Genomic DNA, 23,235 nt, shown 5'->3' on the forward strand with positions numbered 1-23,235 from the left:
CACAGTCTACACTTGCCGCTACATCAGCAAAGCGGCCAGCATACTCAAGGACCACACACACCCTGGACATTCTGACTTGGGAATTATCTCTTATCCTTTTAGGTGATTTTACAAGCCCTGCAGGGGCATAGGTTGTGGATTTGGAAGGTGCTGCTGAAGGAGGCTTGGCTAATTGCCGCAGTGCATGCATCTTGTGGGTGGTACACACTGCAGCCACAGTGTGTTGGTGGTGGTGGGAATGAATGTTGAAGGTGGTGGATGGGCTCCCAATCAAGTGAGCTGCTTTGTCCTGGATGGTGTTGGGCTTCTTGAGTGTTGCTGGAACTGCACTCATCCAGACAAGTGGGGAGTATTCCATCACATTCCCGACTTGTGCCTTGTAAATGGTGGACAGGCTTTGGGGAGTCCAGCTTCTGATCTGCTCTTGTAGTCAGTGTTTATATGGGTAGTCCAGTTTAATTTCTGGTCAATGGTAGCCATCAGGATGTTAAATCGATCCTACTGGATTATTCCTAGTGAGTTCAACATCTACAATGAAACCTTTTAAAGATAATACTTTCTGAAATTTCTTGCTGCTATTCCAAAGTAGTGAGTAAAATATTAGTAAAAGTAAAAGAAGGCATTTATAATCATTTGATTGTTGTTCACACCCTCAGGACATGTCATAGCCAGCCCTACTGGTCTTTTAAAACCCTAAATTAGGTTATTAATATTGTTTTAATTAGGAAAATTTGATTTGATTTATTATCACATTTGGTGTACAATGAAAAGTATTCTTTCTTGTATGCTATACAAAGCATACCATTCATAGAGAAAGAGAGGGTGCAGAACTGGTTGCACAGGGCACTGACTGTGGATTTCAGAATGTGGCAAGAATGGCCATCCTAAGAGTGTTATATATCTTGGTTGGGCACAAAACACGAGGGAAGGGCATTCAATTGGAAACCATGTGGGGCAAGATGGAGACAGGCATAGTTACTGAGGAAGAAAATGTCGCAGTTTTTGATTATTGTCACAAGTATTAATATACAGTGAAAAGTATTGTTTCTTACCTGCTATACAGACAAAGCATACTGATCATAGCAAAGGGAAAAAGAGAATGTGGAATGTAGTGTTAACAGTCCTGGCTAGGGTCGAGAGAAAGAGTAACTTAACATAAAGTAGGTCCATTCAAATATCTGATGCCAGCAGGGGAGAAGCTGTTCTTGAGTCGGTTAGTACATGACCCCAGACTTTTTTTTATCTTTTTCCCAATGGAAGAAGGTGGAAGAGAGAATGTCCGGGGTGTGTGTGGTCCTTGAGTATGCTTTTCTGAGGTAGCGGGAAGTGTAGACTGTGTCAATGGGTGGGAGGCTGGTTTGAGTGGTTGGACTGTTTTTCGTTCATGACCATTTGTAGTTTCTGCGGTCTTAGTCAGCGCAGGAGTCATACCAAGCCTTGATATATCCAAAAAGAATGCTTTCAATGGTGCTGACAGCCTTTTCCATAATTTAGATATTTAAATCCTTGTGTCGATTTTTCTGAGTATTTTCAGATGTGTGAATGTCCATTGAAGGTTGCTGATCTCAAACTGCATACGTTGGGCTGGATTTTACAAGCCCTGCAGGGATGGGCTGGTAGTGGTGGTAGAGGGGTGGGGATGTAAAATGACATGGGAAGGCAAAAGTTGTAATGTCTGTTGTCTCCTTGCCGCCATGACATTTTACATGTGGCTGAGAACATGATGGTTTTCTTGCCCAGTGGCCAAATGGGCAAGAAAACCATCCTTCACATTCTCAGCCACAAGTAAAATGTCATGTCTTCTTGCTGCCAACAGGCATTACAACTTTTGCCTTCCCTTGTCATGCCTGCCACAACTGGCATTTAATAAGCGATGGGAGTCTCTCCCTTAAGGGGTGGGAATCACCTGGGAAATCCTGGAGGCCTCCCTGCAGGATCATTACTCAGACCTCCCCCCATCCTCCACATCCCTCCCCTCACAGTGATTGCTCTCAGCAACCCCTGCTGTGACTGATCTGTTTGAGAGGGTTCCCATATTATCCTCATCTTCCAGCCATAGTTCAAGAGGTGGCCATCAGTTCTGATGGCACTGCTAATTTGCCAGCTGCTTGTAGAGATGGGCTCTTGTTCTTTAAAAAGGGACAGGAGCCCTGAAGATGCCAATTGGATGCCAGGTAGCCAGAAAATTCCACCATGGTCTACCAGCTGAGACAAAGTTGCCCCAGTCTTTTAGATCCTCATACAATTATGGTCATAATGTTGCAGATGTGACTTCCCCATTACGCTGAGATCTTGTTGTTATATTTTTAAAATCCTACAAATTCAACCAGCTGATTAGTTTTGTTGATAACAATCTCACGTTGACAGGATCTTTACAGCAAATAATCACACACAAATCTTTCGTCGAGCTTAAGTATTTACCCGTATTTTCACGACAGATGCTGCCTGATCTGCTGACTATTTCCAGCATTTGTGTGCTGTTTATTTTAGATTTCCAGCATCTGCATTATTTCACATTTGTACACATGAACCCTCTTTGTTGTCTCTCTTTGCCATTGGTCATTATGAATGTGTTTGTATTTCCTGCTTAAATATGTATTACTAGCATTTTATTAGTTTGTCATTCCTTATTATGAATGCTAAATTTAATCCAAATCCCATTGTACTTTAACAATTTCCTTCCCATTGTAACTGAGCGGAATTTCATGGCCTCTTCCACTGGTGGGACCAGAAGGCTCCATCAAAGTCAATAGCCTTTCAAAAGCTCACCACATTTCCGGGCCCTACCCATGCCAGGGTCATAAAATGCTGCCCATTAAAGGAAAATTATTGGCGACATCAAGTAAATTTGTTTTGTCCAGTAAAAATATTACAATCCTTTTTAAAAGTTTAATTATTTGTGTCATAAATAGGCTGACATTAACACTGCAATTAAGTTACTATCAAAATCGCCTAGTTGCCACACTCCGGTGCCTGTTCGGGTACACCGAGGGAGAATTTAGCATGGCCAATGCACTTAACCAGCACGTCTTTCAGACTGCGGGGGGAAGCCGGCGGAAAACCATACAGGGAAAATGTGCAGATTCCGCACAGTGACCCAAACCAGGAATTGAACCCACTGTGGCACTGTGAGGCAGCAGTGCCAACCATTGTGCCACCCACTCTATATAGTTTATAAATAGGATAATAAGAAGAGGAGACTCAATAGGATTCAGTGGAACTTCAGCTGTGTTTGCCTCCCAGGCACGTTGCACTATCTTTTATTTCTGCTGCTAATAAAATGTTCATTACAGCTACTAAATTTGCCATATGGGCCCAAACATTATGTGGAGTTTTATTAAATAACTTACGAAATCAAAATAATTCATAGCAACTGGATACATGTCACTGACCAATTTAGTAACCACCTCAAACAATTCCAGTGGATTTATGAGCCGCATGATCTATTAACCCCAAAACTGATTACGCCACAGCTTCTGCACTGTTTAAATAAATGGTAACAGATTTCAATGAAATGCTTTTGAGGGCTTCTCGCACTTCCAGTGTTGCACAAGATGCTCTGTAATCCAGAAATGTATGTCCAATTTCTTTTCTTTTTTAAGAACAGTACATGATGTTTCCTATCATCCATTTGCATGAAGATACATTCTTCCTTTTGTAGAACTCATACAAAAATATTAACCAACTTTGCATTGCACTTCCTTGCTCATTTCTGTGGACAATTCCACAATGTAGTTCCCCTTGGCCAGGCATCCCTGTGGTCCTTTCATTCCCGTACTTCTCAATAACACGCTTTACCAAGCTATACATCTGTTTTAGATTTCTGGAACAAGTAGGGCTGGAACTTGCCTGCAGTCTTCACTTGGTGAAAACCGATATGAAGAGTTTATTCCAACACCTCTACAGTTTCCTAGTTGATGGATTGTGCTTGAATAACCGGAGATTTCAACTGAACATTGCATTGGCCTGTACACCTCAGCTGCCATGAGATATTCTGAGTGCAATCAAGGTACCTAATTAGCATGTGACCTGTGAGCATCTGGAACACAGTCACTTTTCACGAGGAGTCATATGTGATCTTGTTAGATGTTCTTGTTAATAACATTTTAATTTTACGGCAAAACTACAAACAGTAAGGGTCAGAGCCATACTCATTCACTGTCACAATGAATGGAATTATCCAGGTCTCCAAGAGACTGTTTAAATATACCCCACAAAAAATTGTCACCTTGTGTATTGTTAGATTAATACCATAACACAGCATGGATGCATTTTGTTATCCATCAAAAATTTGATTTCAAGGAAGAAAAATTCGAAAGTTAAATCTACCTACTTAACGACATATGAGCACGAATTACAGCTGAATGGATAACGATATACGATTCCATTACAAGCAAGCCAATAAATTAAAATAACAAAAATGTTGTTGACATAATGATGCCAGAAATATCCTTTTGATTTCAGTGTCCATAATGAGGTGCAGGTGTAAATGATTAAAAAGGGAGGTATCCCTTTTCAGTGCAGCTCTCAAATGCTGCAACTCCACAGGCAGACTGCATTGTACATCTGTAAAACAGGAGATCAGGCCACAGATTCATTCAAATCACTGTTTGACTCTGACGGGCTAATTGTGTGTTGAGTGACTAAGGACTGAAGCAATCCCTGCATGAAAAGAACCAAATCTTTTTGCTGGATGTATGTGTTTGTCTCTCTCCGGCAGTCTGCGAGTCAGAGTTACCCCCACATCCCTTCTCTTCTCCTGGCCCTCCCATCTTTGACAGCATCAACAAGCATAGCGCGGTGGTTAGCTCTGCTGTCTCACAGCGCCAGGGATCTGGGTTCAATTCGGGTGGCATCCTGTCTGGAGTTTGCATAATCTCCCAGTGTCTGCATGGGTTTCCTCCCATAGTCCAAAGATGTATCGGTTGGGTGGCTTGGCCATGTTAAATTGCCCCGCAGGTTAGGAGGATTGTGGGGAGAGGAGACTGAGGGCGGATTGGAAGAGAGGGTAGGGTCTGGGTAAGGTGGGAGCGGGATAGTGTGGGTTGGGTAAGATGCTATTTTTGGAGAGTTTGTGCAGACTCAATGGGCTGAATGGCCTCCTTCTGCACTGAAAAGGATTCTATGGAAGAATTCTGATTCAGATCCATGTCAGATTTTCCTGCTTTTTGGTCAGTTTCTATACTGCTCCTCAGCCAGCCCCTCATGGATGTACATTAGGAACACAACTCCATTTGAGGTATACTGTACTGTATCTGTTCTATCCTCAGAGCCACAAAGTGGATCTGGTGCCAGCTCTGGTCACAGGTCTTAAGTTCCTGCAGCATCTGCCTTCCTGCAACAGTACTTAATACACTTACACGCTGTTGCGTTTTGATACCCTGGTGCCCTAATTGGCAAAGGTGGGAAAAAAACACATCAAAATTGGGGAGACATTGGCCTATTTGTATTATCGCTAGACTATTAATCCAGAAACTCAGCTAACGTTCTGGGGATCTGGGTTCAAATCCCACCACGGCAGACGGTGGAGTTTGAATTCAGTTTAAAAAAAAATCTGGAATTAAGAATCTACTGATGACCATGAAACTATTGCTGATTGTTGGAAAAACCCATCTGGTTCACTAATGTCCTTTAGGGAAGGAGATATGTTGTCCTTACCTGGTCTGACCTGCTGTGACTCTGGAGTCACATGTAATGTGGTTGACTCTCAGCTGCCCTCTGAACAAGGGCAACCAGGGATGGGCAATAAATGCTGGCCAGCCAGCAATGCCCGTGTCCCATGAATGAATTTAAGAAATAATTAAAATGCATTTGGAATAGGGCAATAAAATGATTCCCACTTGAACACGGAAACCAGCTTCTGCTTTGTCAGCAAGGTATGTTCCTCACCTCTCCTCCAAGGGCCCTGGGGAATGTTCAGTGTAGTTGCTGTTTCCAATGAAATTCCGGATTTCTGTAAAGTAGGAATCTTCCTTGTCATCCAGAATGGCACTGCTGCTATCTATTTCGGAATGAGGTGAAGATGTTGCAGTACCTGTGGAAAATCGACAACATTGAATATTTTAGCTTCTTTTTGGCTGAGAGGGGGCAGTCACCTAAAAAGAGGGGAAATTGTACAGTCAAATATTTGGAGAATTGTTTTTGTACTGTTTTAAAGTCACAAGTAGGCTTAAATCAACACTGTAATGAAATTACGTGACGATTTCCTTGCTCCGCTACGGTGCCTGTTCGGGTACACTGAGGGAGAATTCATCATGGCCAGTGCACCTAACCAGTAAAGTCTTTCGAACTGTGGGAAGAAACCCATGCAGATACAGGGAGAACGTGCAAACTCCACACAGGCAGGTGACCCAAGTTGGGAATCGAACCCGGATCCCTGACGCTGTGGGCCACCACTGTGATTTCGCGCCACTCCAAAGTGGTTACCACGGGAAAACAGGTAAGTTTACAAACTTCTACCGGTGTGACACTGGTGAAACAGGAGCAGGTCTGAGGAATTTCACCCCTACATCACCTCCGGTGTAAACAGCCTAAATGATAAAATGACCGGGAACAGTGACGTTGAAACATGTGGGCCCTGAAATTAAGCAGTGGGATAATAATTCATTATTGTTTAAACATATTTATCCAACATTGATCTTTCAACCAGGAGGCATCGACCCATTTATTGTAAATGGATTCAGACCACTTTTAACATTTCGTATGCGCACATAATGTGTTTGGATGCTAATAGTTTCAGGGCAGCGATTTCACCAGTTGGCCGTTAATTGCCAAGAAAAACAGGTTCTCTTTTGTTTTTTGTTAAGAGGAATTTGACATCCGACCCCATGTTTACAACCAGCACAGTACACAGTCATTCAATCAGCGATGCCATTAATTGCAACAAATTGCATATGAAATTCATAACCAAGGTTAAACTAAACGAAAATGCACAAGAATCCAAAACGTCTTGCACCAGCTTGGAATTTCTAAGCAGATGTTTTGGAAGGGAGCTGTTCTCATCTGCTCCAAAACATACATTATGCCCAAAACCTTTGATAATGGTAACAATAGCCCCTTTAGGATTTCTTCAGCATTGACTGCAGAGCTGTCTGAGTCCAATTTACTTTTCCTTCGTAGTTGGACTTTTATCATTGGTATTGTTTCACTGACAAGCGTTTCCCCAGTTTACCATGATTAAGAGATGTCTGGCTGAAAAGGATGAAAAAAAAAATTACAACCATGAAACACCAGCTGATGGTCTTACTTGTCCAACACCTATTTTCACTGGATCAAGATGACATTTTATACTGGCGAGGGTCCAGTTAGTATAACACGTCAGCGTAACACTCCGGTTACAGTGTCTTTTGTGCCAAAACAAACTGTTATCTTCCTGTTTTGTGTAGCACATCTACTTTCACTTAGAAATAGAAGGAAGGCTATACAAACTTCAGCTTGAAAGAAGTTGTTCCACTCTGTTATTGATATGTAATGGGCATGTACAATGTTGAATGAATAATGATTGATGTACGCCAACATTTTTCAGGTAAATGGCAAGACGACCTTGGCAGCCATGTTGAATTACGCAGCCAGGTTTCAGAGATACAGAGGTCTCAAGTTAGGAATTTATAAATAATGGGGAGAGCTTAAATGTATTCTGCCAGGAAAGTACTGAGCAGTGAGGCCTTTAAAATACTGTGTTCAATCTTACTGCCATATATAGACAATCTGTGTGCAAACCCAGAAGACGTGGGTATATCTTCAATGAATACTGTGTGTCGGTCTTCACAATGGAAAAGGATGACGCAGTTGTTGGTGTCAGCGTGGAGGGCTGTAAAATGTTAGAGGAGATTAGCATAGAGGAGGAAGAGGGATTAGCAGGTTTAACAGCCTTCAAAGTGGACAAATCCGTGGGCCTGGATGAAATTTATGCCAAAAGGTGATATATCAGGAGGCATTGGCTGTAATTTTTAAATCCTCTGACCACAGGTGAGGTGCCAGAAGACTGCTAATGTTGTCCCATTATTAAAAAAAGGATGGCAGGGATAGACCAGGAAATTATACACCAGTCAATCTAACCTTGGTGGTGGGGAAGTCACTAGAAAAGAATTCTGAACAACAGAGTGTACCTTCACTTAGATAGAAATGGATTAATCAGTGATACCATGGATTTGTGTTTGACAAATTTAATAACATTTTTTTGAGACGGTTTTTGAGACAGAATTATTGATTCAGATAATGCATTTGATGTGGTCTATATAAACATTAGTAAAGCTTTTGATAAGGTCCCTCATGGCAGACTGGTCAAGAAAGTAAGGGCCCATGGGATCCAAGGCAAAGTGTCACATTAGATCCAAAACTGGCTGACAGACAGGAAGCAGAGGATGATAGAAAGATATTCCTGTGACTGGAAATCCGTTTCCATTGGGGTTTCGCAGGATTGTGCTGAGACCCTTGTTTTTTGTGGTGCATATTAATGACTTGGACTTGAATGTAGGGGCTATGATCAAGAAGTTTGCAGATGTCATAAAAATTGGTAGGATTGTTAATAGCAAAAAAGATAGCAGTAGATTGCAGGAAGATATCAATGGATTGGTCAGGTGGGCAGATCAGTGGCAAATGGAATTCAACCCAGAAAAGAGAGAGATAATGCACTCGAGGGCTAACAATGCAAAGGATTGCACTATGAATGGTAGGACCCTGGAAAGTACTGAAGATCAGTCCTTGGAGTGCATATCCATAGATCCCTGAAAGTGGCAGGGCAGGTGGATAGGATGAATAAGGCGGCACAGAGGAGCCTTGCCTTTATTAGCCAAGGCACAGGGTGGGATTCTACAGCCTCACTCATCCTGAAACTATAAAATCCAACCTGAGGTCAATGGACCTTTCCACTGTCTGCCCCTCACCGATTCCAGTCGGGCCACAGAGTCAGGGAAATCATGCTGGAAAATGCTGGTTAGGCCACAACTGGAATACTGCATGCAGTTCTGGTCACCATATTGTAGGAATGATGTGATTGCACTGGAGAGGGTGCAGAGGAGATTTACAAAGATGCTGCCTGGGCTGGAGGGTCTGAACTATGAGGAGAGGTTGGATAGGATAGGGCTGTTTTTTTTTGGAGCTGTGAAGATTAAAAGGGGATCCGATAGAAGTGTACAATATTATGAGTTGCAGAGTTAGGGTGGGTCAGAAGGGCTTTTTTGCATTAGTAAAAGGGGTCAATAACCAGGGGGCATAGATTTGAGATAAGGAGTAGAAGACTAAGAGGGGAGTTGAGGAGAATTCTTTTCACCCAGAGGGTGGTGGGAGTCTGGAACTCACCGAGTGCTGGAGACAGGCACCCTCATTAGATTTCAGAAGTATTTAAATATTCACTTGTGCTGCCACAACCTGACGCTTTTGCACTTTTTGGTAAGATTTTGCCATGAACTCTCTCTCTCCACAAATGCTGCCAGACCTGCTGACCAGAGATTTATGGCCTCGCTTGGCCAGAGACCAGAAAATCCCACCCGAGCTCAACGGACCTTCCCACCGTCTGCCCCTTTGCAAATTAAAGTAGCTTACTGATCTTTGTGTCTGCCTCCTGTCCCGTTACTGCTTCCTAAATAACAAATGACGGGGAGACGATGCGTTTCCAGTCTGGTACCAGTGTCACACGACCCACACACCAGGGACAAATTGTAGTCTTATTTTCTCATTCCTTTGCAGGATGTGATCAGCCTCAGATTGGGATCTCGCTGCACATGTGGAATCCACCCTTTAATCTATGAAGCTATTTTCTTTTTTTTTAAAAAAGAAATAACTCAATGGAAATACTCAGTACTACAGTCCAAAAGTTCAAAGGCAAATCTCAATGCCAAAGCCCAATCTGAGTTTTGCTTGCATACCTGACATGTTTCCATTCTCATGTTTTTTCAGATGTCTGTCCAGATTGGTCTGTTGACCGAAGCACCTGTCACACAGGTGACACTTGAATGGTTTTTCCTTGTTGTGAATGTTGCGAACATGCCGTTGCAGATTGGAAGAGATACTGAATGAGCGATCACAGTATTTACACCTTTAAAAGAAAAAAAGGATGGCGGATGAGTAATATTTCTTAAGATCAAACTCATGTTCACGGTTTTGAAAACCTTTGTAACTTAATGCTGGAAAAAACAACTTACATGTTATGCCGGCAATAGAGATCTTGTTCAATATAATGCCTTGAATCAAACTGGTTTGCCAGAGCTTAACATGTTTAAATTATATTGAGGTAGAGTTCTATTCAAAGGGCTCAAAATAATATAGGATCTAAAGTAAGAAAAGTAAACAAATGCATGTGCTTCTTTAAAGAGATAGGGGTAAGTATTGGTTAAATTATCTCAATATGGTCGTGAACATCTGTTGTCCCGTTCAAAGCATTTCTTCTCAACTATGGCATCTTAGAGTTCCAGAATACTCACTGGAAGCACTTTAGAAATCAGAAGAGATGTAGTATGCTGGTTAGTCTGGAGGAAGAAACTTTTATTGCTTGGTTCATGTACTGTGATTTGGTTGTAGCACTGGGCACTCCATATACATCAGTATAGTGCAATAATCTTGGTCTGGATGCTCCTGGCCAGTCATGCCTTCCCTTAAATTTTATCAAATGTACATGTCGTGCCAATCCAAGGCAAACTGTGGTCAGCTTGTCTGTTTTTAAGCAACACTCTTGCACTCCCTGGGTGGGGTGATTAATGGACAGTAGAACATTTTCTACCGAGTAGAGGAGAGGGGTGAGGAAATAAACTGTTTCCTCCCTCCCCAACTAATGAACTTTGTTGCCACTGAATATGAAGGAGCCTTTCATTTTCACCTGAAGATCATGAGGAGGTGGGAGATAGTAAAGGTCACTGCGTATAAAGAGAAAGGTCGTGTTTCTATACTGTGTGCTCCATGTAATTAGATGATTAGTGGCTCCACTGTGGACACACAGACGGAGCTGCAACACTGAATCATACAGCTGTGTGATGTTCCCTGACAGATAAGTCTTCAGAATAGAAGTTACACAATCGGGGCACTTAGCCCAGATTGGGGTTGCCAACTGCAATTATATCTATTCCTGGAGGTTTCATCACATGATGTACTCCTAAGCTCCAGACATTAGTCAGCCAACACATCGATCCTGATGATTTACTGCCTTCCAAAGCCAATTGGAAGGCAAAAGGTCTCACTATCCAATTGGAAATTGCTCAACTCTCAGTCAAATAGCCTTTGTTTCTCCATGTTCAATATTTCTTAGATCTTGTGAAGCAAAATGATCAAGGAAAATGGCAAAGCAACAATCTTTTTTAATGTCTTGATAATTTTTCTCCACAATTGCCCACAGCAGTGTTCCGCGAGATTGATCTTCAAATCCTGGAGACTCCAGGTCAATCTAGGCGGGTTAGCAACCCTAGCCCAGACATACTGGTTTCTTCTTTTCTGCCTGTTGGCGAGTGTGCGGGGCCTCTGTGATTCTACGCCTTTGGTAACATGACACATTTAGAAATTGCTCAGTTTGCTCTATCCTGTGTGATGCAGCTTCTAAAGAATGGCAAAGAAGGCCAAGATTTTTCATGCAAAATTGTGTCCAGTGATTACATCTTTTCTTCTTCCACGATTAACTCACTCAATTGCCAGTCCCAAAGGAAGCTCTTGTTATCTTCCAAAAAAAGATTGCAATAAACAGAGTAAGTGTTTAATTCTGTGCCAGCGTATGCAGTTTAGTCTATCAAGCTGGTACTTGAGGCATCGGTTTTCATGCCCTGCAGTCATTTAAAGTCCCTTGGGCCTTTACTGTATTTCTCCATAAGCTGTTACACAGACATAGAATAATTATTCTGACTGCTGTTTCTGGCAGATTGCCAGCAGACTTCATCACCCTTATTTTTCAACTTACTTCCTCCTGATGACTTCAAAAAAATATATCTGTCACATAATGAAGCATGGCGATTTTTCATTGTGAAAATTATTTAATGCAGTGCTAATTGCTTCAGTCTCGCAAAGCATTAGAGACGTGTAACCTGCGTCATGATTGCAGTTATATATAAACCATGAATGGTGCAATCTAGTTCCACACAGCCCCGCATACTCGGGAACAGCACAGCCTTGGGGGCAGGCCATGCGGAATGTTCCAAATCACTTTTCCCTGCCTTATCAGTGGAAATCTCTTTGCTGATTGCACAGCCTACAATTTGGATTGCACAGCATTTTAGAGGCTTTCTGTTGTTACAAGGATCCCTTGTAGTCATTAACCATGGGTTGCCCTTGGCTGGAACTTTCCATAAGCAATCTTTACTGCTGCACTACCTGCGTGTGTAAGAATGTTGCCGAGTCCCCATTTTTACTCAGTTTGGGAGTTTGGTGTGAGGGGCTGGGCAAGTTAAAAGCAGACAAGTGATTATGTACATTTGCTGTTGACGGAGTTAATTAAACATAGCTTATTGTCAAGTAATGAAACAGATTTTCCTGAGTGTTGCCAATTGGCTGAACATTATAGAACCCTTCTGATTTTCATTTCAACTGAGTGGAAGCGAGAAGCAGGCTATTTCTATTTTGGGCTACCAATCTACCATGCCAGTTTAGTGCCAGGGGCTAGGTGGTGGGGTTTGTGGGGGGGGCGGGGGTTGCGGAAAATGGGTTGGGAGGGGAAGAAAGTAGTGCATAAGTTGACAATCTACCGCAATTTGTTTGTTACATTTGCACATGTGTTACCGGTTAGGTCTCTCTGTGAACTGTAAGGCGTTACAGTCTGCAGATGATTAACATACAACACACGCTCCATGTGATCTCCTGAACAGGCTTCACTTGCCTGAAGTGGTTGGAGAGGAATTTTCCAGGAAATGTTCCTCTGCAATTCTGACTTTTCCAAGAGATAACCTAACTGGGTGGGTTTAGGTGAGAACGGGGGGAGGGGACTGCATCACTGGTGCAGTGCTTGGGTCAGCTGTGAAGTGTCTAGTCATTGGTAAGTTTTGGGTCATGATGGCTTAGCCATCAGACGTGTAGGACAAGCTAGATCAGCAAGATGGTGCATTTCTGTCTGTCATTATCATATGTTTGATCAAGACCCTACAAGACAAAATAATCTGAATAACTCTAAAGATATTAGGAGATATTGCTATCCAAAAAACATGCTAGCAATGGATTACAATCTAGGGGTATCTAGGCAGATAAATTGGCACAGGGTTTAGTTCTGTCCTGCATAAAGATGACAGGATTTTCCAAAGTGCTATACAGCCAATAAGGGCATCTTATAAAATAAACTTATAAAATTCAACAGGATTAGACAGGCTAGATTCAAAAAGAATGTTCCCAATGGTGGGAAAATCCAGAGCCAGGGGTCATAGTTTGAGGATAAGGATTAAACTTTTTAGAACTGAGGTGAGGAGAAATTTCTTTCCCCACAGGCTGATGGATGTGTGGAATTCAGTAGCACAGAAAGTAGCTGAGGCCAAAATGTTGTGTGATTTCAACAAGAAATTAGATATAGCTCTTGGAGCTAATGGCATTAAGGATATAGAGGGTGGTGGGAGAGAGGGAAAGGAAGGGTGGATCAAGATATTGAATTCAATGATCAGCCATGATCAAAATAAATGGCAGAGCAGGTGGGAAGGGCCTACTCCTGCTTCGAGCTTCTATAAGGTACTTTTGAAGTGTAATCACTGTTGGAATGTAGGAAACAAGGCCGCCAATTCGCTCACAACAAATTCTCATCATCAGTAATGCGACAGACATCAGATAATTGGTCTTTGGGATGTTGTTGCTTGAGGGATAAACACTGGGCAGGAAGCTTCCCTGCTCTTCTTCAAAACATGCTGTGGGATTTTTTTTGCCTCCACTTAAGATGGGGCCTCAATTTAAGGCCTCATCTGAAAGATGTCACCTCTGACAGTGCCACACTCCCTCAGTACGGCACAGAATTTATTGCATGTGTGAAAAAAAACCTAACTGGTGAGTAAGTGGTGAGTGATCTATTAATGCGGGGGACTGGATGTTTTCTGATAGCATGCAGGCTAGGTACTTCTTTGGGATCGCTGGTTGTGATCCTTCTGTTCCAGCTCACTACAGGAAGTTTCAGAAGGAGAGGTACCCATTAAACCAAGTGCAAAAATGTATAAGGTTAAATAACATGATTATTGGATCATACGTGGGAAAATGTTCCAGAAAAACAAGGTCAAGCACACTGAGCCAAGAGGAACTAAATGAATCTCTAAGTTTGCACGTGAGGATGTTTTCCAGTTACAAGTGAATGTTTAAAGCAACTTCCGTCTCTTGTAATGAGAGTTTGATAAATTTTCAAAAAAATTATAATTAGTACCTTTTGACACACATATTCCCATTTGTGCTTTAAAGTGTTTAATTACATTGGACTCTGATTCAGAGGCTCTGTCAATGGCATATTAATAGACTAAACATGACACACAATACACTATTTAATGTGACAACTTAGATTAGTGCCCTCAAAGCTAAGATAAAAGCATTCACCCCATTTGTGTGTGCGCGCGCACACTGTGAAATACAGTGTATTAATAAGATCTTCTTGCATGTGCAAAAATGTCAGAGCTGTGACTATTTTCTGAAAAAAACTGACTGGCAAATGTCTCAAGTAAGGGAGCAACTTCCACACAGGAACATCTTAGACCTGGGATACGGTGATAACTTGTAATAATATGCTGATTTTAACCTGTAAGGTTGCTCTCCAGTGTGTGTCCGAAGATGCCGGGTCAGGTTTGCCGATCTTGGGAAAATCTTACCGCAGTATCTGTGAGAGGAAGAGAAACAAGATCAGACAGATTGTTACAAGGAACAGACATGGAATTTAGCTTGCATTACTTTGTTTGGTGCACAGGGAGTAGGGAAAGATTTTTTGCAAAATGCCGTTTATTTATAAATAATGATTCGAGTGGTTAATTTCATCTTGAAAGGAAACCTCTTTTTCTAATTACAGCAATCTGAATGTCGTTAGGCAGGAAACAGAACAGAGCTTTTCCTGGCAACTAAGTACTTTGGCTGTCACCTCCTGAAATCGGGAGCAAAAGGGGTTTTCAGAAATTGTTCAAAGGAACACACGATATTAAATCCCCAATTGTTTTCTGTTCTGCGCTAATGCTCCCTTATTACAGGCTGCTTTCTTTGAACTCACTCACTTTCCTGGTCCCCATCCTGCCTTGTACACCATCTCCAGGTAAGAATGCTATTTTGTCCACGGTCCGTAGAATCATAGAATCTTTACAGTGCAGAAGGTGACCATTCGGCCTATCGGACCTGCATCAACTAACAATCCTACCCTGGCCCTATCCCCACATATTTACCCTGCTAGCCCCTGTGACACAAAGGGGCAATTTATCATGGCCAATCAACCTATCCTGTACATTTTTGGACTGTGGGAGGAAACCGGAGCACCCGGAGGAAACCCACGCAGACACAGGAGAACATACAAACTCCACACAGACGGTGACCCAAGCCGAGAATTGAATCTGGGTCCCTGGCGCTGTGAGGCAGCAGTACGAACCACTGTGCACCCCCACCAGTGTCATTCCAAAACTGAGCACCCAGAGGTAAGGGCAGCCTAGTGGGATCCTCTGATTCTCCCTCCTTCCCTGGGGTGAGGCATTGGTTTCTGCTCAGCACTCTATCACAAGACAAAATGGAGATTAGTAATTGGCTGCAGAAGAGGATGGCACATTATAAATCGCTGTGAAGGAGCAGGTTAATGACCCAATGCCTTGTGCTCTCCTCATAAACCACATATGAATAATATTTGTGTTCTGAAATTATATAATCATATATAGACACAACAAAAACAATTGTGTCTGATTTTCATCCAAGTACACAATGCGCAGATGATAAAATTAGTCATGATCAAATGAGTCAAACCAGACTGTCTCTCAATTTGTTTACTGGTCACAGTACCAGACAGGCTGGAGTACAGTCCCAGCCAGTTTGAAGGATGAGTACAGAATTAGCCAGAGTATGGGGTTTTCAGTAAATCCAGTATTCAGTAAACTGCTGACTTCAAAAGTAGAGTAGTGGAGAACTTATCACATTGCAATTATCTCCTGAGGTCACAGTACTATTTGGGCCAGAACATGTAGATAAGACCTGATTAAAGGAGTTCATAAAAATATGGGAAATTACTCATTTAACTTGAGGTCAGCTACCAGTTGGGCCCTGCAGAAAACGTACCAGTTTTACCTGTCCACTTCCAATCCTGATTGCTTGATCGTCACCATGTAGTTGGGTGGACATATCTAATCTCTTGTGCAGATTAATCTTTTGCAGCTCAACGTTGAAAAGGCCAGAGTAATTCTTTGGTTCCACCATGAGCTCCATACTCTAACCCCTGATGCAATCATGCCGCATGGACGTCCATCCCGACAATGCACAAACTCACTATCCGGGTGGATTCTGAACTGAACTTCAAAACTCTACATCATCCCATTACCATAGCTGCTTAGATTCCTCCCCAAAACATCAACAGTTGCTGGTCTTATTTCACCTCCACTGCCTCGGAAACACACATTTGCATCTTTATCACTTCTTGATTCAACCATTCTTACTGGTTTCCCAAAAAAAACACATTTAACGTACCTCTAATCCCTTCAGATCACCACTGTCTAAATCCCATTCACCTATTCTGATGGCCTCCATTAGTCACTTAACCCCTGACACATTGAGGATTTTATAATCAATCGTGTTTTCATGACATTGCCCCTTCCTAACCTTGCAATCTTCCTCGACCCTGCATTGGAAGAGATGGTGGTGTAATGGTAATGTCACTGGACTAGTCATCCAGAGACCCAGGCTAATGCTATGGGGACACAGGTTCAAATGTAAATCCAATTCATAAAAATCTGAAGTTAAAAGTTAGTTTCAGTAATGGTGACCATGAAACTATCGTCAGTTTGCTTTAGGGAAGGCAATTTGTTGTCCTCACCTGGTCTGGCCTACATGTGACACCAGATCCACAGTAACGGGCGACTCCTAATTGCCCTCTGAAATGGCCTAGCAAGCTATTCAGTTCAAGGCCAATTAGGGATGGGCAATCCTGGGCTTGACTGTGACACCCACATCCCGTGAAAGAATCAAAAAACCTTTGACCAATATTGGTCTGCAGCATCTTCTCCTACCACAGAATTGTCACAATTTTCATTTCTATTGAAATAGATGTAAATAGTTATTAACATAATCTGCTCGACCAGTTCACTGTCCAAGGTAAAAATATCCTGAGAGAATCATGTCTGCTCGAGTGTTTATATGCATCATAAATTAACACAATTTAATCATCTCATTTTAACCCAAAGATCAGTGGTTTTACTAAGTTCTGCGATTGACATAACAGTCTATTTCAGCAAACAAAACGACAAAAGGACTGGATATGATCAGCCTATTTGCTAATATAGTGATGGAATGTTTTGCAGTTCTGGAGACCTTTATTATAAAGGTAGGCAGGGACTTGAATTGAAACATCTGGCTGCAGTTTCAACAGATCCTATCTTCTTTGGTTGGGGAAAGAGGGTGGAGTGTGACTCACACTTGCAAGAAACCCAAACTTAGCAGGGCCATTTGGAATCAGTACTCAGTCAACTGCAATGTGGGAGTCACTAATTTATTTTTTTTAAGAGAATAGATGGCAATGTTTCTAAAAGGGCATATGATATTCACGTCAATGAGGAAATTAGATTCCACTACTAGCAGTGCTAGATGGATGGGAATTGAGCTCCAATCCACCCTATCAAGTGGTCCTGTTGGGAAATCCTTTGCTACTTTTACAAAAATGCATTGACAGTTGATTAGTTGAGCATATAAAACTGATAGTTGATATCTTCCAAAAGGAAAGTTATACATTCCCCATTTTCAATCTTGTTACAAGATGGCAAAAACACAGCAGCCATTTGCTTTATTTCATTACATTATTTGCAGAAGAAAATGCAAGTGTTGCTGCCGCCATATTTGCCTTTTTTTGCAGGAACCATAATTACCTGCAGGTATACCGCTCCTTCCCCTTTCGCAGTAGGCTTTCAGGAATGACAGACGGGGGAGCCCTAAAATCAAACATTGAAGGGACAGACCGTAGGAGGTCATTGGCCTCTGGCTTCAGTGAACTGAAACCTTCCAGCTTCTCTGCCATGTTCTCAATCGCTGACATCTGACATGTAGGGAGAGAAGTGGAGGAGAGAGACAGAAAAGAAATTACATTTTATCAAGAGTCACACCTAAATACAAAATACAGGTATTAATTTCCCAACCGCACAGCTAAATAAGTCATGGCTTGTGAAATTATTGACACTTATTGAAATATTTAACCAGATAAAAAAGGTATTTTTTTGCCTCGGAGAAGACTATAAATAAATTTATAAATATTATACAATTAGGCCTCACAGCTTGTCGAGAAGTTATCTTGTGCATTGGGGATTTAACAGGGACATTTCTTTTCGATTTGCTTCCTTATGCAATGGAGCAGCTGATGTATTTATACTTGCCCAATTAACTGTTTACATTTACAGTAAGTACCTTCATTCCATAACCTGTGGACTGCTCCAACCGCCCACTCCTCTCCCTTTCACGCTATAACTCTCCATGCTAGTTACAAATTGCATTGTACAAGGCACCTCTGCCAATTTGCGAAACGTCTTTCATCAAACATTTGAAAATCTCCAAGGAAAGTCTAGATGCATTTACTTGTCACACAGCAAATGTGAAAGCACTGGAAGGCACTAAGGTCTGCCTGCTCTCCGGCTTGATTCATAATCATTCATAGCTGCTAAAACATTCCCTGCACAATGCAACTGGACAGCACATTTGTCAATATGAAGGATGCTGACATCACAGATCAAAGGGCAGACATAGGTAATAATGATGCTGCTATGTGTTACAAGGAAATTCTTCCCCCCCATCAATGTTTTGTCAATCCATAGATTTTAAATATATTATATATTTATATCTATATGATGCACTACAAAATGCAATGCCAAAATGCATATATTATGCATTGTTATCGTGTCAGTATTTATTACAAATACATTTTTGTACAAAATATTGTTTTAAACAAGAATATATTAAAACAGCTGAAGAGGCCTGGATAACAATTAAAACATTAGAAAGAGAGAAACCTTTAACCTGTGTCACCTAGTTATGACAAAAGGGTAAAAAGGTCTTACACTGACTAGTTAAGGGAAAGGATAATGAATACATAGGAAGTTGTTTTATTAATAATTCATACTCTGAAGCAGTTTCTGGAAAATGGTTTGGAAATAAATCATTCTGAGAACAGGAGCAGTTTTTTTTTCTCTAAATAAAATGTGTAGTTACTATGCCGACCCATTTTTACCAGTGTAATATCCATCTGCTGGTTGCGGGGGGGGGGGTGGGGGAGACTTAACGTTAATACGATTGCTAGGGTTCAGGAGAAGGTTGATAGGAGGTGGATAGCTAGGCTGTGTGAATTACATCACAAGAGAAGCTGGGATACATTCAATAATCATTGTTGAAAATCTCAATTATGCCTCTCTGAATTTAACCCAAGAAGTTGCAGTTGTTATTATTTTTAAGATGCCTTAAATTTGTTGCAATATTTCTTCAGTTGCAAGTTCCATAAATTTAAAATTAATTATGTTTTATCTATCAGCAATGGGCAGTCATAATAATAGGGAAAATAACTGCAACAATTGTACTAAGGACCAAATGAAATGAAAAAAAGGCATTTACATTTCTAACGGATAAAGCACTTTTGGGAAAGGGTTCACCTTGCATTCTCATTTCTGTGTATTATATCCACTGGAAGTAATTTCAGTGCTTTCAATAGTAAGTACGGTGTATATATTTTAAACCTTATTTCTAGTAACATTAACAGTTAATTTTATTAATGGGAAATGAAGTGAGGGAACTTTACAGTGTTTAACCTGTATATATCCTGGGAGGACAAAATGTTCTGATTATCTGCGAGGCAGAATTCTTTTACAGTGTTACATACAATAACCAAGCAGTAACGTTGTCATGCGAGGGACAATACACATGAATGGAAACATTAATTGAGAGAAAGACAGTTCTCTTTTTGGGATATTGGGAATAAAGAGAACGTCAAATTCTTAGATTCAAATGAGACAATAGGCTGACCTTTCTGTAGTACTGGAGAGTTTAGTCATTTATCTAATTGCGGCAAAGCCCTGGGATAATCTCACTTAGGCAGCATAAAGTCATAACCCAAAGTGTTCTTCCTGCAATGCCCCTCTACATGATCAACACAGGTGAGGAATAAAATTAGGACCCTTCGTAATTATGCCAGAAAGTAACTGGTTCCATTAACTAATGTGATGTGATCAGGTTTGGATTGGCTTATCAAATTCCAAAGAAAGATTGAAGCATATTATTTTTATAAAGCTCTAATGTGGTAGAGGCACATATCAGATCAAACAGCTTAAAAAGCCCCAACATATTTATTCAACGGTCCCCAGGGAGTGAAATCACAGCAGTTACTGCCCTATATAGATGTAAGACATACTTAATATCAGTGAATGACAGTATTACTTAGCAGCTGAATAATTTGTGATTTACTTTCTCACAATCACTGATCTTATCAACAGCCAGATGTCTGAGTAAGGAAATAATGCCATCCCCCTTCTAATCCCACTGAGGCTGTTAACCTTGTACTGATGCAATCCAGCATTTAACACTATTCCCAGCACAAATCAAGTATGCAGACGTCGCCATTATGGGACAAAAGCAAATATTTTTAACCTCTTTTTTTGTCAAAGTGAAGATATGATCAACAATGGCCTAAGCAATTATTACAAACTCTTCTATTCACTGGCCCTAATCTATCGGTGACAGAGAAAAAAATACAAGTGGCTTTTGAGAGGCCCTGCTATCGTTTGAGTTACCAGATGGAGTGATTTACAACTCGGCCTACTGTGTGAATTACTTCAATAGTGCTTGTGATTATGGTAATGCAATCTGATCCTGAAGTAAAATGGCAAACATTTACATTTTTATTTGTGGAGGGTAGGGAGGGAGGCGGGGGATTTTAAATCATCGTGAGTTATGCGCCATTTAATAAACCTTTCATTTTGATCCTTATGAATTATGGTTTGGAATTATAAGCAGAGGAACTTACCCAAATTCTCTGATCAGGCAAGCGGAACTAGGGAGTAGGACCAAAATACAAGAATAAATTACAATCCACAAACTGAGTTTCTTTCAGCTGCCATAATTGTTTACAAATGACAAATGATATTGTTTGCATGTCCGCTGATGACATTTTTTTTGCCCCCCAAAAGCTTCAACATCAGAGTTAATAGGGAGGCCTCGAATCATTTCTTTGCAATGCTTTTTTGATGTTAGATTGATGACACCAGGTTTTGTATTCCTTTTCCCAGCATAAAACTAGAATAAGTAATGTCCAGGATAGCTGGATTCTGAAACATCATCGCTTCTATTTTGTTATCGCCTTCTGATCCTGTCTTCTTTAAATGGGGGTTTATTTCAGTTCCAGTTTTTGCTCGGGGTTCTCTCCAACTTACATTCTTTGCTAACACTCCTTTACGATGTTTTACCATATTAAAGGCATGATATTAAGAGGCATCTGGATGGGTACATGAATAGGAAGGCCTGAAGGGATACGTACCCAGCAAGGGCTGAAGGTTTTTTTTAGTTTATTTAGGGTATCTCGATCGGCACAGGCTTGGACGGCCGAAGGGCCTGTTCCTGTGCTGTACTTTTCTTTCTTCTTTATGTAAATAAAAGATTGTAGTAACACTGTCTAATGTTACTCCTTACTGCTGGTGCCCGAGTATCAATTAAACCAATCAAAATAATTTTTAAAATAATGTGAATGAATTTATCATTTGAAACAAAATTGCAAAGTAATACTCTAAAAAGGCAGATTTAAGTGAACTTTCCCAAAAACTACCTTCTAAACCCCCTATGACATTTTTTTCTAAATACTGTCAGCCTATATTCAAGTTTCCTGTGTTTGATTACTTTTTGTAACATCTAATATCTATCGAGGTGCATAAATAATTCAGCAATACAAGTAATCTATTAATTAGCTACATTTTGAATTTTAAATAAAATCCAATTGATAGCATAGCTCAAAAAATCTGACATTAAGAGTTATTCTTTTTAAAGATATTAAATCAAAATCATAAATCCATGTTTAGCTTAACTTGAAACAATTTTTGTTTTACACAAACATAATTCAATGACATAATTCAATAAACATTAAATATGTGGCATTAGCAATGAGGTACTGCAAAATGAGCAGGGAACTAACTTACATTTGATAATTGTAATGAAGAAGTGTAGCCTAAAATCTTTCAAGTTGGGGTTGCATTTTTTTGTCAGAATGAATTTTTTAATGCCTCAAATAATGCAGCAAAAAGGTTTGACTTTGAATGAATTACTAAATGGTTTTGTCAAACTCGTGGAGCTCCTGTCCCATAATGTGCAAGTAGTTTGCAGTCAGAGATTGGAGGGCAGTCACCAAGCATAGGCTTATACTCATGACAGTCGATCAGCGTTGTGCAAGCCACTCTCACAACTTAAACGCAGTAGGAACTAGAGTAAGAGGTGGCAAGCAAAATTGCTGCCAGCCAGGAAAGCTGCTTGTTAGCACAGCAAAAAAAAAATCCTAGGACCAGCTTTTGGGAATAAAGTAAAATTAGTGGGATATGGACAGCTCATCAAACGTGCTGCATCAAATTCACTTTTCTTTAGTGCATCGAAAAAGTAATGGTCATGGTCTGGGTGGTGGCTAGCGGACTGAGGGGGGCAGTAATTCTGCCGAAAATGAAATCCCCAAACAAATCTCTACCGCTATCCAGCCTAACTTTATCATCACTGGGTAAGAATCCTGGTAAAGGAAGAGCTGGCCATATGTTTATCAGCTGCTAATAAGGTTGCTTACAAGCAAATATGATATTAAAAATATTAATCCTTGAAAGAATATATGATTATTTGCCACTGATTTCCTGAAAGTACCACTAACAACTGGTGTTGTCGCAGGATTCCTATCAGCTGACGGAAGGTAAACAGAAGCCTTTTTATCATTATGAATTGCTGTTTTCAACAAGTGGTACATTTCGGTAATTGCACAAAGCCAGATTTCAGTAATGAAAATAAAGAAGCTGGTGTAAAGTTTTTGGATTTTGACAGCATTTTAAAACCTTTACAGGAAAATACAAAGTGTAACAAGCAAACTGTTGGGAATGTATGTAGCAGAATTGGTCGGCTATCTGGACATTTAGTGAGGGTGGA

The 23,235-nt window shown here is 40.8% G+C and overlaps 1 protein-coding gene across 11 annotated transcripts in view; it reads right to left on the minus strand.

Annotated features, from left to right (window-relative positions):
* Nucleotides 1-23,235, minus strand: part of mecom (MDS1 and EVI1 complex locus) — a 738,436-nt gene that overhangs the window by 18,624 nt on the left and 696,577 nt on the right. For 8 of the 11 annotated variants that reach the window (XM_080185870.1, XM_080185869.1, XM_080185875.1 and 5 more), the window contains 5 exons: nt 21,095-21,121; nt 17,964-18,130; nt 14,666-14,743; nt 9,867-10,036; nt 5,890-6,034 (listed from right to left, as the gene is read on the minus strand). In XM_080185870.1, coding sequence (XP_080041996.1) covers nt 5,890-6,034; nt 9,867-10,036; nt 14,666-14,743; nt 17,964-18,130; nt 21,095-21,121 — 587 coding nt within the window. The remainder of the gene's footprint in view (nt 1-5,889; nt 6,035-9,866; nt 10,037-14,665; nt 14,744-17,963; nt 18,131-21,094; nt 21,122-23,235) is intronic. The other 3 variants (XM_080185874.1, XM_080185873.1, XM_080185871.1) reach the window with 1 other exon arrangement.

The sequence above is a fragment of the Carcharhinus amblyrhynchos genome, chromosome 3, assembly GCF_965287045.1.
Source record: "Carcharhinus amblyrhynchos chromosome 3, sCarAmb.v2.hapA, whole genome shotgun sequence".
Lineage (NCBI taxonomy): Eukaryota > Metazoa > Chordata > Chondrichthyes > Carcharhiniformes > Carcharhinidae > Carcharhinus > Carcharhinus amblyrhynchos.